The sequence below is a fragment of the Myotis lucifugus genome, unplaced genomic scaffold (genome assembly GCF_000147115.1).
Source record: "Myotis lucifugus unplaced genomic scaffold, Myoluc2.0 scaffold_161, whole genome shotgun sequence".
In the NCBI taxonomy this organism is placed as follows: domain Eukaryota; kingdom Metazoa; phylum Chordata; class Mammalia; order Chiroptera; family Vespertilionidae; genus Myotis; species Myotis lucifugus.
The window spans coordinates 2,665,189-2,679,554 of NW_005871209.1; the positions used below are offsets into that span (position 1 = coordinate 2,665,189).

Below are 14,366 nucleotides of genomic sequence, written 5' to 3' on the forward strand. Positions count from 1 at the left end.
CAACCAGTCGCTGTGACACGCACTGACCACCAGGGGGCAGACGCTCAACACAGGAGCTGCCCCCTGGTGATCAGTGCACTCCCACAGCCAACCTCCCGCAACCCCTCCCCCTGGCTGGCTGGCCCCCATCAGCTCCTGGTGCTAAGCCATTCGTAGAGACCTGCTTCTGGGTTGGGGTTTCGTACATAGCAGAGCAGCTCCCTTGCTGCAATCTATTGAAAGTCAGCCCTCGACATAAGCGTTTGTCTCGCTCCCATCTTCTCCCTTTTCCAGGTGCCGCCTGCCCCACAGTGGTGGTGGCATGGTGGTGAAGGAAGGAGGAGGGGGGAAGGCGGGGAACTTCGCGGTGGCGGGGCACCGATGGCGACATCAGCATCTGGCGTCTGTTCCTTCCACACCTGGCTGGGGACCATCACCTCCTCTCCCAACCCCATCGGGGCCTTCAGGCCAGGCTGGGACAGGGAACCAGTGGTCAGTGGCGGAGGACGCGCCACTTTCCCATGGGGGCCGAGGGTCGGCTCCCTCCTTGGGAGCCGGTGGCCAACCTCCCACGGTTCCTCCCCCACAGCTGGCCAGCCTCCCGCAGCCCCCCCCCCCCATGCACAAATTCATGCACCGGGCCTCTAGTATTAATATAAAACTTTGCATAGACCAGACTTACAAAGCATTTATTGACACTTTCCTCATTGTCTGTCTGATCTATAGACACTACTGAAATAGGAGAAAGGAGTGCTTTGAACTCAAACGACACAGAATAGTGTACTTTCACCTACATGTGAAAAATCTAAGATCAGGTGAGACAAAAGGAGCAGTGAGTCCATCAGCCCACTGTGCTTGCTGCAGCAGTGGACACACCAGAAAGTGGTCAACTACCACCGTCCCAAAGAAAATAATGAAGACCAACAAAACAAGGGCACTAGGCAGAACTCAAGCCATATTTCAGCAACAAGTGTTATGTCACTACGTAAGAGCTGGGAGAAAAGCCCCGGTGTAGACATGGCAAGATTTGTGTCGGCTTTGCCAGAACACAACATGAACAAGACGGCAGGTGAGAAGCCCAGTATCTCCTCCACCCGTACATATGCTGATCACAGAAAACACCCTGGCCCTGGATACCACCGCCTGCTGTCTCCATCAAGCTCCCAGGCATCAGCCTAGAATTCTCCATTGTGTTACTCCTACCCTGCACCCTCCCAGCAACTCTCAAAACCCGAAGAGGTTCGTAGTGCTTGCCTTTGATCAACCGCTCAGGTCTCGTCCCAGGTAAGGTCCACATTGCCTGTGCCAAGTGTCCAAAGACGGTGGCGTCGAGAGTGGAGAACTTGGGCCCCATGATGTACTTCTTATCACCTGCAGCAGACAGAACAGAGAGGTCACTGCTGGCCTGTGCTGCCCCGCAAGGTCACACGGCACTCAGCACACTTGCATTATGTGCTCATTTAACTGTGAATCAAAAGATTTGCAGAGTCAAAATGCATGCACCCCTCTTTCTTTCAAAAAAATGAGAAACAAAAGTAAAACAAATTGAACAATTCTGTGATATATTAACCCAAACAATTGCAAAGCAGGGAAGTAACTAGGAAGATGTCAAGATAAACAGATAAGGGAGGAGGTTTCGTGGAAAAAAAGGACAACAGATCACCCACAGACCTGGAGGTACCTCTTCGTCTCCAATTCTAGTGATTAAAGCTTGAGAACACCTGGAAGTTTGCTTTCAACCATCTCAAAAGTAACCCAAGCCAAGCACACCAAACTCAGCACTTACTTTATTAATTTCATACATTTCCTTGGGGAAAACAAGAGGCCTAAGTTAGTTAAGAAGTTTGGAGGCAAGGTTTTCCATGAAGCCTCCTTGGTCTTGGCAAGGTTCTCACCACTAAGGACCAGCTCCATGGGAAACACTACATAAAGAAAAGCTATAAAATTACAGGAAGTTTCACACTGCTGCTCCCATCTCTCATTTTCCACCACTACTGACCTAGTTCAGGCCTTGTCACCTTGACTATCACATCTGACCTAGGTTGTCTCCTGGGCCACCGTCAGGTGCTATAGCATGTAGAGGCAGCACAGGTGGAAGTGATCCACCTAGTTCACTGTGGGAGCCTGGTCTTAAAACTCTTAAAACCTCAGTTTTCCCATCTGGAAAATAAAGATGATATTAACAGTGCCCATTTCTTAGAGCTGCTGTGAGGAGTAAATGGCATAATGCATGTAGAGCACATAGCACCATATCTGGGTGACTCAGTAAACATTAGCTCTCATGACAATAGCCCCTCTGGATCTCCAGTCCATCCCATACCCCTGAATGTAACTCTCTAAGACACTTTCATCATATCCCTCCCTTTCACAAATACCTTTAATGGTTTACAAAATGGGTTATAAAGTAAAAGTCCAAACTTAACTATGAATTCAAGCTCATTATACTCGGCCTCCAACCCATGTTCCAGTTTTATTCCACATGCCTCCCTTTCTCTAGTAAATCTAAGGAACACCCCACAGTCCCCAGGACACTTTATGCTTCCTACTGCTCATGCTGAACTTACCCCTCTTCTGCTCCCCCAAAACCTATGTGCTCCTCACTTCCCTCCATATGATAAAGACTATCATCTTATGAGGTTCAGCTTCAAAGCTTTCTGTGTTCACTTTATCTGGTGGCAACAGTAGCTTTTAATTCAGACAGCCCTGTGTTCAAATCTCACTTTTACACGTATAACCCTATAGAATTTTAAGTCATTTAATGCCAATTAACCTCAATTTCTTGAACCATATATTGGTTGTTTTTCATTTGTTCATTTTATCTTTCCAACTAAATGGTAAGCTCTTTGAAAGTAAGGGTAATTTCTTATTTTTATTTAGCAAACTCTAATACAGTGTTTCCTACACGTCAGGCATGGCTCTACATGCTGTACTCTACAAATATCTGCCTGTTTCTCTGTTCCTGAGTGTCAAGCTGAGAAAATTAAATACCTGATGACAACACACAGGCAAACTAGGAGGGAAATGCAATCTAACAAATTGATGCTATTATAAAGGTGCTGGTGAATCCTACGGTAGTAATTACATTGCAATATATACATATATCGAATCAATAAGGTGTACGTCCCAACTTGCACAATATTATATATACATCAATTACATCTCGATTTCAAAAAACTAAAACAACAACAAGGCCACCATATGGAGCTGGAGGCAATTTTTAAAAATGTATTTCTACTCTATTTTCCACAGGGACCAGGGAATAACCTACAATAGTACAATATACTAAACCTACCAAATTGTCTTTTCTGGTGAGGACAAGCAAGGTGTCCATGCTAGAGCCCTTAGGTGTTTTCCATTGCCAACCAACTCATCCAACATTTGAGTCTTTACCTGGGATCTAAACCCACTACCCAAATACTGGGAATACAAGGGAAAAATACTACCCAGGCTACAAGAACAAAGAAAAGCCAAATATATGCCTGGCCAGTGTGGCTTAGTGGTTGAACATCTACCCATGAACCAGGAGGTCACAGTTCGATTCCTGGTTGCAGGCTCAATCCCCAGTAGGGGGCATGCAGGAGGCAGCTGGTCCATAATTCTCTCTCATCACTGATGTTTCTATCTCTCTCTCCCTCTCCCTTCCACTCTCTGAAATCAATGAAAACATATTTTTAAAAATGTTTTTAAAAAGCCAAGTATATAATTTGTTCTCAAGAGTGTCCGTTACTGCTTAATAGTGCATCCTGCTGGCTCCGTGCCTCAGCCACCCCCTTGCTGGCATCAGTGATGCAGAAGGCAGAAGGACCCCGGCCTAGAGCTCTTATACCATCATCCTGCAAGGATAGGAGGGGTGTGCCAGCCAGTGCTCCCTTGGGAGCTGTGACAGGCTCAGCCCATTCAAGGCCTGAATGCAAGGAAGCCCACCAACTGGAAGCCACAAGAGGATTTTAGTACTATTAGGAGAAGGGCTACACACTGTTTCACAGAGAAGAAAAGATAGAGGAGAACTTCTTTCTGATCAAAAGGGAAAAAGAAATTATCTCAAATTGCTAAAAAGTCTCAGGGTGCAATGCTGAGAGAAATCTATGAAGTCCACTGTACAATCCAAGACAAGAGGAAAAACTGATTTAAAAAAAAAAAAAACAACTTCAGAAACCTAAAAATGGAACACATAGGATGTTGATAAAAAGAAAAAATAATAAAAAATATAATAATTTGAAACCGTACATGAACTAGCGCATGTAGGTTTCAGCCCAACTTTGCCACGGGCCTCAGAACACTAGAACTGGAAGGACACTGAGTTGGTAACAGAACCAGGCTAAGAATGCTGGCACCCAGGTCCCTGACTTCCAGCCCATAGCTCTTTGCTCTGCCTAATATGCCTCGTGGGCCATCATCTCAGCGATTAAGACCCCATGGAGCAACAGGAGGGCTGAGCTGTGGATGTTTACAAAAAGATGCTTTACCATGAGGAATACAGAATACAGAGGGAGCAGAAGTTTCAGGGTTTTTTAAAGGTGCTAGCAAACAGCCCAGTCAGAGTGGCTCAGTGGTTGAGCATCGACCTATGAACCAAGAGGTCACAGTTCGATTCCCGGTCAGGGCATATGCCCGGGTTGCGGGCTCAATCCCCAGTGTGGGGCATGCAGGAAGCAGCTGATCAGTGATTCTCTCTCATCATTGATGTTTCTATCTTTCTCTCCCTCTCCATTCCTCTCTGAAATCAGTAAAAATATATATTTTTAAAAGGTGCTAGCAAACAAAACTGATGAAATTTATCATCTGTGGAAATAGTGAATGGTAGATACAAAATTATATGTGTATACACACACAACATTTATAAATTTAAAGAATATAAAAATATCCTGTTACTAAAAAGTCCTTAGAGTACCCAATGGCAGGTAGCATTTTAAAAACATTTCATTTTTAAATAATTTTAGACTCACGGAAAAGTTATAAAAATAGCCGAGTTGCCGTGTACTCTTCAACCACCTTCTGCTAATATTAACATTTTATATAACCACAGTACATTTATCAAAACTAGGAAATTAACATTAATACAATACTATTAACTGCACTATAGACATCATTCAAATTTTATTAGTTTTTCAACTAATGTTCTTTTCCATTCCGGGATCCAGTCCATGAGCTCACATTGCATTTAGTTGTCAGGCCTCCTTTCTCCTCGACCTATGAAATTGCTCAGTCTTCCCTTCTCTTTCATAACCTTGAACTTTTAAAGAATACTGGTCAGTTCTTTTGTAAAATGTTCACCAATCTGGGTTTGTCTAAGTTTTTTTATGATTAGATTAGGTCATGTATTTTTTGGTGAGAATACCAGATAAGTATTACTGTACCCTTCTGTAGTGGTTAATTTTTTTTTGCCAACTTGACTAGGCTATGAAGTGCTCAGTTATTTGGTCAAACATTATTTTGGGTGCTTTTGTGAGGGTGTCTTGGATGAGATGAACATTTAAGTGGTAGACTGCGTGAGACAGATTTCCCTCTCTTATGTGGGTGGGCCTTGTCTGATTAGTTGAAGGTCTGACTAGAACAGAAAGGCTGACTCTCTTCCAAGCAAGAAAGAACCCCTCCTTCCTGACTGCTTTCCAACTGGGACATGGCTTTTCCTGCCTCAAACCACACCATCAGCCATCCTGGGTCCACGCTTGCCAACTCACCCTGCAGACCTTTGGACTGTCAGCTTCCATAATTGCATGAGCCAACTCCTTATACTAAGTCTTTATACTAAATTTTTTTTCATATAGTCTATTGGTCTGTTTCTCTGGGAACCCTGACTAATACACCTTCTCAGAGCATCAAATCAGAGGGTCCATAATGTCCATGTCTCATCACTGGAGATGTTAACCTTGACCATGTGATAAAGGTAGTGTCTGTGAGGTTCCACACTGTCATGGTACTATTTTTCCTTTTGCGATTAATAATCTTAGGAGAGATATTTTGAGACTGTATAAATCTCCTGTTTGTCCAAAAACGTTGGCCCTTTGATTTTTTAACACCCATTGGTGGATGTTATCTGAAACAATTACTTCCGTAGTGTTTGCCTAATCAAGATTTTCTATCTCATTCCTTCTACATGTATTGATTAAATGTCTACTGTTCACTTCATCCCTCATTTACTAATGTGTTCAATTATTTATTTATGTTAAGTATGCACTTATGGATAATTATTTTATTCTGTGGCTCATAATCCAGTACTCTCATTATTTATTTTGTTGCTCAAATTGTTTCAGCTTCGGCCTTCAGGGCCTTGGCAGGAAGTGTTTTTAAGAGGGAACCTGAATTTAGATTTGACTGCTTAGAGACAGCCAAACCAAGCTGAAGTCTCAAGTCTGAGCACTCCCAGGTCTTCCCAGTGATCCCAGATCTCACAATCCAAGGGTTTTAGCAAAACCAAAGCATTAAGGGCACTTCTGAAGGGTTCTGAAGAAGCAGGCATGGGCAATAACTCAAAGAATGTATGGCCATTTTTCCTAGGAGCAGTAGCTGAATCACCCCACTGGCTTCCGTAGGGATGAACAGAAGCAGCTGAGAAATATCTGAGTACCTGTAACTCCCTGTCAGTCTCCAGGTTGGACGTGTGGACTGGAACCTCTGGTGAGGGCAAATGAAGGCTGAATATACCAGGAACCCTGGGAGGTGAGGGGCTCAAGATACATCAGACTCACTGAGGGATGGCTGAAGATTCAAGCCCAACTGAGAGAACAAGCAAGGTGCAGAGTTGATACACGCTGGGTTTGGTAAGCAGGGGAACCAAGGGAAAAAGAGGAGAAAAGCAAAGAGCAATGTGAGCCTTAAAAGTCCCACTAGAGCCCTGGCTGGTGTGGCTCATTGGTTGAGCATCATCCCATGTACCAAAAGATTGCCCATTCAATTCTCAGACAAGGCACATACCTAGGTTGTGGATTTGATCCCCTGTTGGGGTTGGGGTGCATACGGGGGAGAGGGGAGGAGCAACCAATTGATGTTGCTCGCTCACATCAATCTCTCTCTCTCTCTAAAATCAAGAAACATCCTTGGGTGAGGATTTAAATATCTATAATAATAAAAGCGTAATATGCTAATTAGACCAGACAGTTGAACAACCTTCCGGACATCCTTTCGGACGAAGCCAGGGCTGCGAGGGCCAAGCTCCTTACACGAATTTCGTGCATCGGGCCTCTAGTATATCTATAATAATGTGAAAACGTGAAAGCATTTTGCAAGCAAAAAGGTGCTATTCTAACTTACGGAATTATTTTATAGTCATCACCAATAATCAGAACAAGTACTGCCTGTGGACAAAAGCAGTCTAACATCTCTCCCAGTGTAGAAATCCCTTTTCCCACTTCCCTACCCCACATTCCTCAACCCCAGCCCACTAGGAATGTCTCCATTACTTCATGGGCAGGGAAAACTATTCTATGGTTAGATAACTCCTGATACTGAGACAAAACGTGTCTTAGAACTTCCACCATTGATCCTGGTTCTTTCCTTTGGAATCACACAAAGAATGTATGGCCATATTTCCTATTCCTGAGAAAGTAAGTCTCCACTAACATACTTCTAAGTAAAAGTTGATTACTTGTTTTCACATATATCACTGTGGAATAGTGGGTAAAAAGTTTATTTCCAAACACTAAAAATTGCTATAGAAATGAACCTCTGCATCACATCTGCTTCCTCCATTATGAATTCTGTTCCCAGAATTAGTCACCATCGGCTAATGCTCACTATCAGCTCCACTTACACCATTTAGCTAAATTTTCAAGTTCTGTACATATAAAAGATAAAAGACTGGCTTTGCTAGAAAATATAAGTTCAAGAGAGAAATTAAAGAGAACAGCCATATTTTCAAGCACTCATTTTCTGTTAGTCTAAGAAACAAAGTAATTCTGTCTTTCACCTACATAGAGTCCCCTGTACTAGAGCACGGATGTAATTTTTAAACAGATTATTTCCGTGAAGTTAATGTGGACACCATTCATATTTCTAATTGTTCCTCTCACCTTTAATTAAATGGGAATTTAAGAAAAATTGAGAAACAAAGATTTTAAGTACTTCCCCCAAGGACAGCACAGGGCACAGTAATCTTGCCAGGCAGGCTTCAAAGAACACACTCACTCGTTAAGCTCTTGGTACATGTGACTCTCCCAAAGCTACAGAGAAAATAAAATCTCCTTTCTGTTCTCTCTTATACTCCTGATCAAACTCTCTTTGTCGGAAATAATATGACTGGCCACTTCCTTTAAAGAGCTCCTGTTCATATTCCCAGCATAGTCTAAAATCACTGAGTATTCATTCTTTCAGCTGGGGCGGGGGATGGTGATAGGAGGTGGTATCTTATATGTGAGGTTATTCATGGTCCTATGAATAAATCTCAGAATTAAAATCATCAACTTTGACAACTTTCTGCCATCTACTAGCTGCACCAATTGGCTCACACTCTGGGAAAAGATAAAAATGGGTGAGGGGGACAACAGAAGAAGCCCCTAAATTTAATCTCTCCTCAGAGTTCATTATGGATGCAATTAGATAGTCCTGCAATTTCCTATAAGATTCTCTGAAAGAACACACAAGAGAGATTTTTTTTTCAACTTGTATGAACTATCCTGATCCATTTCCCACTGACCATCAAAACAAATCATCTCACCTCTTCCTCCCAGTCTTCTCTTTGACATCCTGGCTCTTAAAACCCCCTATGATGAAACTCAGAAATACATACATTCCCCACTACAAGGAACAGGTTGCCCTTGCTTCTCTGTACTTCAGTCCTCATGAGCACCTCCTGAACTCCACTCAAAGCCTCTATGGGCATATATTATAATTTTAGAAAACTTTCCAGCAGTTATGGGAAAATGCACACAGGAAATCTAGATTAGGAAAGTATTTCTCAGGAGGAGGCAAATGCCTGCTCAGACTCATTTATTAATATAATTTAATAACATTAAACAACAGCTCCTGGCAGTCTTAGAGAACATGTCTAACGATGATGCAGTGTTACTGGCCATTGACGACCAGCCTTCGTTTTTGTTTTGTTTTTTAAGTTTTTAATTGAATTTTAGAGAGAGAGGGAGAGAGAAACATCATACCCCCAAGAGGATCGAGCATGCAACCCAGGCCTGTGTCCTGACTGGGATTCAATTCAGCAACCTTTGTTCTCAATCAACTGTGAGCTGGCCAGAGCTATTTGTCGCTCTTCTTTAAGTTGCTGCAATATTGTTATTTCTGTGTCTGACTACATATTTGACTGAAATGGTGCGATTTAAGGGGTATAAGAGTTATATGGGGCCCTAGCCAGTTTGGCTCCATGAATAGAGCATCTGGCCCACGGACTGAAGGGTCACGAGCTCAGTTCCAATGAAGGGCATGTACCTCAGTTGTAGGCTCAATCCCTGGTGCTCTGAGCATGCCAGAGGCAACTAATCAATGTGTGTCTCTCTCTGTCTTTCCCCCTCCCTTCCACACTCTCTAAAAATCAATGGGAAAATATCCTCGGGTGAAGATTAGCAACAACAAAAGTTATATAGGGCTCCCCAGTTTCACTTTCCCAAATACACCTCCTGAGAATGAAGAATACAGAGCACTCACCTCAAACTACATCCCAGGAGAAGTTTTCCCCTTAATTTCATTTCTGTCTTGGCTGTCCTGTATTTGGGCAATCAGCTATTCTCTCTCTTTATCCAATAAAGACTATCTGGTAGCCCCCTAAAGTCTGGTATAGTCCATAAAAAACACATCAGACAGAACTCAATGTCATGTTGAAATTCAAGTTCAAATCCTTTTATAAGAAACGTATCCTTCCTTTAAGAAAGCTGAATAGTAATAGATTCTAATGGAAGGTGTGGTGTTTGGCCATCAGGGTCAAGCAAACAGACTTCACATTTCCAAAGGATTTTTCTTTATTTTATGGATCCCAATATCCTCATCCACTTTCAAACTTCTGAGCAGTTATCAAAACCTGGTAAAGAACGCTAGCTGGTTTAGCTCAGTGGATAGAGCGTCAGCCTGTGGGTCCCAGGTTCGATTTCAGTCAAGGATCAATAGAGGGCGTGCAGAAGGCAATGATGCCCAGGTTGCAGGCTCAATCCCCAGTAGGGGTGTGTGCAGGAAGCAATGATTATTTCATCATTGATGTTTCTATCTCTCTCTCTCTCCCTCTCTGAAATCAATAAAAAATATATTTTTTAAAAAACTGGTAAAGCTTTTTAACCATCAAAACTGTTTAGGGCCGAAACCGGTTTGGCTCAGTGGATAGAGCGTCGGCCTGTGGACTGGGGGGTCCCGGGTTCGATTCCGGTCAAGGGCATGTACGTTGGTTGCGGGCACACCCCCAGTGGGAGATGTGCAGGAGGCAGCTGGTCGATGTTTCTCTCTCATCGATGTTTCTAACTCTCTATCCCTCTCTCTTCCTCTCTGTAAACAATCAATAAAATATATTTTTAAAAAAAAACTGTTTAGGACCTGCCCACAGTGGTGGACCTTACTTATTTACTCAATAGACACAGGCCCCTTGGGAAGAAATCAAATTACTATTGACCTCATTACTTACAATGGAAGTCCTACACTTTCTCAAATGACATACTCATGAGTATGCTGGGCATCAGATCAAAACTCTGTATGATGCTTCAAGTGTAGGACTTTTTTTATCACCTACTGTAGGAGGCCTTATTTCCCTACTGAAAGCTATTATCCATGTATTTGACTATTAAATGGTTAAGAATGTTCCCTATAACTCTCCCCAGAGCAGACTGCTTCCTCAAAGGTTAGTGAATCCAGAAACAGAAAACTTGTGTGCCAAGCTCCATAATCTTGAATAGATTCAGGTTTCTTCACAGCTAAGCTGAGAATACTCATGCTAGAATCGGAATAGGTAGTAATATTTGTCTCTTGACAGATTGAATAAGATTCTACTTCTAAGTGATGTAAAACCTTTCATCTAAATAACTTGGGGCAACTGAGATCTGGTGCCCACAACCCACCTTGGCAGGAAAAGAAATTTTCTGCTGACAATATGGCTTTACTCTTCAAACACAACAGCTGCTCCAGGAGGTACCTACTGGGATTAATGGGGTTGGAGCTATGTAGGTACATTAGTTATTGCTAACTGAATAACAAATTACCCCAAAACTTAGCAGCTTAAAACAACAAACACTTATTACCTCACAGTTTCTGTGGGCCAAGAATTTATGCAGCCTTAGCCCGGTGCCTCTGGGCCAGGGTCTTTCACAGGCTGCAATCAAGATGTCACTCAAGGCCTGACTCGGGGAGAACCTGTTTCCACACTCATTCACACGGGTGTTAACAGGCTTCAGTCCTCGCTGGCTCTTGGCCAGAGATATGGGTCCTTGCCAGGTGGACCTCTCCATTGAGCAGCTCACAAAAGAGCTCACTTCCATTAGCACACATGAGTGAGTGAGCAAGAGCATTAGAGAGGATGCCCAAGATGCAAGCTATTGTCTTCTTGTGGCCTAATCTTGGAAGGGACATCCTATTGCTTCTGCCATATTCTATTTGTTGAAGCAAATCAATAAGTCCAAGCGAGGGGATTACACAAGGGGAAGAACCCTGGGAGGTGAGATCATTGGTGGCCATCTCAAAGATTGCCCACTGCAGGAGAAAAACATCAGAGCTACACACAAAAGTATTTGGAGGTTCAACATCATCATATCTGGATTTTCTGTAAAATACATCCACACACACATGCCCAAAAAAATAATTGAAAAAATTGTGACAAAATGTTAACAACTATTAAATTGCAGTGATGGTTATAAAAGCTATTTATTGGACTACTCGTCCACTCTTCTGTATGCTTGAAAAAAAATTCATTTAAAAAATCCAAACCAATGGATCTTGTTCACTAATAATGGGTCAAGGAAAAAATGTTAAATCTTAAATTATAACATTTGGCAGTCATCCTCCAATGTTTAAATGGACAATGCTGAGTGACCCTCCTTTAACAGGTGAATGAACTTAGCTATTTGGAGGTTTATTGGTACCTGGATACCCTGACAGTCTCATCAGAGTGGTTCTCTTGTGATTTTTGTCTAAATTGTAAAATCAGTGAAAGAAATCACACTATAAATCACCACTTGAGAGTTAAAACTGGATCCTCCAGTACCCATCCTAGTGCCCAGCATATAGTCAGTACTCAATAAATACATTTTTCAGTGAATGACAACTATATTATAATACCTTGCCCTTAAATTGTTTAAACCACAATTATCCCTCTAAATACTTGATAGTATAGGACTCTAGGATGCAGAACTCTGGGGATCACCCAAGGGCTTGTATAGGTACTTGAGCTAATAGTTCATGAAGAACTAGTTTGACTTTGCTCCATACTGCTATAGCTCACCTTCCATGAAAGCAAGATGGCCTTCTAACCAGGCAGCACAGCAAGTCAGCCCTTAAATTCTCCTGAGAGAATGTCCAAGGCTGGACCACCTAATGCAAGAAGAACTCTCTTTATCCAACAACATGGAAGAGTATACCTCTGGTAGTCACTAAGGAATTAAACATAAAATAGCTGACTCAGGACCAGCCAAAGATTGCCCTCAACCCCTTCTTGCAAAAAAAATAACATTAGAAAGTGGATCTACCAGTAAGAGGTAACTGTGCAATGGTTGTAGAGTAAGTTATCAAAACCTCTAGGTTCTCTAAGCTCCACCTCTATAATAAATTATATCAGAAAAAATATTGGAATTATATTAAAGTAGGTCCCCAAACAAATGCCTTTGGAGCTGCAATTCAATGTTAAACCTTGAGCTTTCATTAAGAACATTTTTACAAATGTTTATATTCAAAAGCACTGTATTTAAGGAAATCCAATCTCCCTTATGTAACATGCATTGAAGAATTTCTTCCTAGAATTCAGGATAAAAAAAAAATTGTCCCAATTGAAAAAGAAATTGTGTGTTTTCTTTTCCTAGAAAATAAATGCAAACCTGCCCCATACATTTCCCATTTCATCTTCGGAGCCAAAACACTCAAAGTTAAATTGTGCCCGATTACAGAAATACTCATTCCAAGAACACAATTTTTTTTCTAAATTGGTTCCTAAAATTTTTGTATTAATGTTGAATACTAGTATATTTCCCTGTCTTATATGTGGATTGCCTCGAATTCCTTTTGGAAGTTAGTATTCATTCAGCAAATAGTTATTGACTGCCTATTATTTACCAGGCCTCCTGTTAGATACCAGGGTTAGAGCCAATTCCTTCAAAATGACAACGTCCACAGGCCAGGTTGGGGGATAGTCAGGGGAGGGGAGAAGCACAGGAAGAGGCTGGAGAAGTACAATGTAGTACACAATGTCGTACTTCCATGATGGAAGAATGCAGAGAATGGAGCAGGAGAGGAGAGAAAGGCCCAATGTAGGGAGCCCCATGAGGTTGGAGGGGGTTGGGGAGGACAGAAGTTTTTAAGTAAGTGGAAGTAAGTCTTGAGAATCTGTCAAATTAAGCAAGGCAAGGGAAGCCTATGGGAAGGCATGAAGCTGAAAAACAGCACAGTGGGCTTCAGGGACCCAAGGGTAACTTCGTGCGGTGGGAATCAAGGTGCATGTAGGGAGAAGGAAGAAATAAGGAGAGAGATGTGAGTAGAACTCAGATTGTGAAGAAAAGGAATTTGGATTTTAGTCTGAAATGATTGAGAGCTTACAGGTCTGATGTGCATTTTAGATGAACCACTCTACTGGAGCTAAAAAGCAAAACTGGGTGGTATAAGAGAGAGCATGCTGGCAGGCTCTGAGTCCTGGTCAGACGTCAGACAGCCCAGGTGTTGCCTGAGCCTGGAGCTGGCCTATGGCAAAAGGCAGCTCACTGCAGGGACAGGGTTCAAGGCTCTGAGGTGTTGGCCAGAAGGTCCACACAAGCACTGTGAATACCTACAGCACTGTGAATGCCTACAGTGGAGCTGGGGTTGAAGAGGATGACCGTGAGTCACAAAAGTCTTTAAGATTCCAAGCCTCAAATGTCACTCAGAGACTGTATCTGTGATATATAAGTATATCAATTCTATTTTAAAGAAAAACCCCAATATTCAATTAAAAAATGGACAAAGGATTGGAGCACCAATTCACCTAAGAAACATAATTAGGAAAAATCCAAAGGGAAAAAATGTTTCTTACAAGTGAGTAAAGAATCAGAAAACAAAAATAACCTTAAGATAACAGTTTACAATGCATAAGGTGGTAATCTTCCTTCTACTGTCACTTTGTAAATCTCTTTAGGAAAACGCTGCTCCAGGTGAAATCCCTCTCCTCCCTAAATCTCTTTAGGAAAACGCTGCTCCAGGTGAAATCCCTCTCCTCCCCACCAGAGCACTCAACAAACCTCGACAAGAATATCATGACAGATGGTGTCCTATGGTTTAAAGAAATCAAG

At 42.2% G+C, this 14,366-nt stretch overlaps 1 protein-coding gene across 1 annotated transcript in view; it reads right to left on the reverse strand.

The window, feature by feature from the left end:
* FAXC (failed axon connections homolog) overlaps nucleotides 1-14,366 on the reverse strand; it is a 54,991-nt gene that overhangs the window by 15,338 nt on the left and 25,287 nt on the right. The window contains exon 4 of the mRNA XM_006095837.3: nucleotides 1,234-1,350. Coding sequence (XP_006095899.1) covers nucleotides 1,234-1,350 — 117 coding nt within the window. The remainder of the gene's footprint in view (nucleotides 1-1,233; nucleotides 1,351-14,366) is intronic.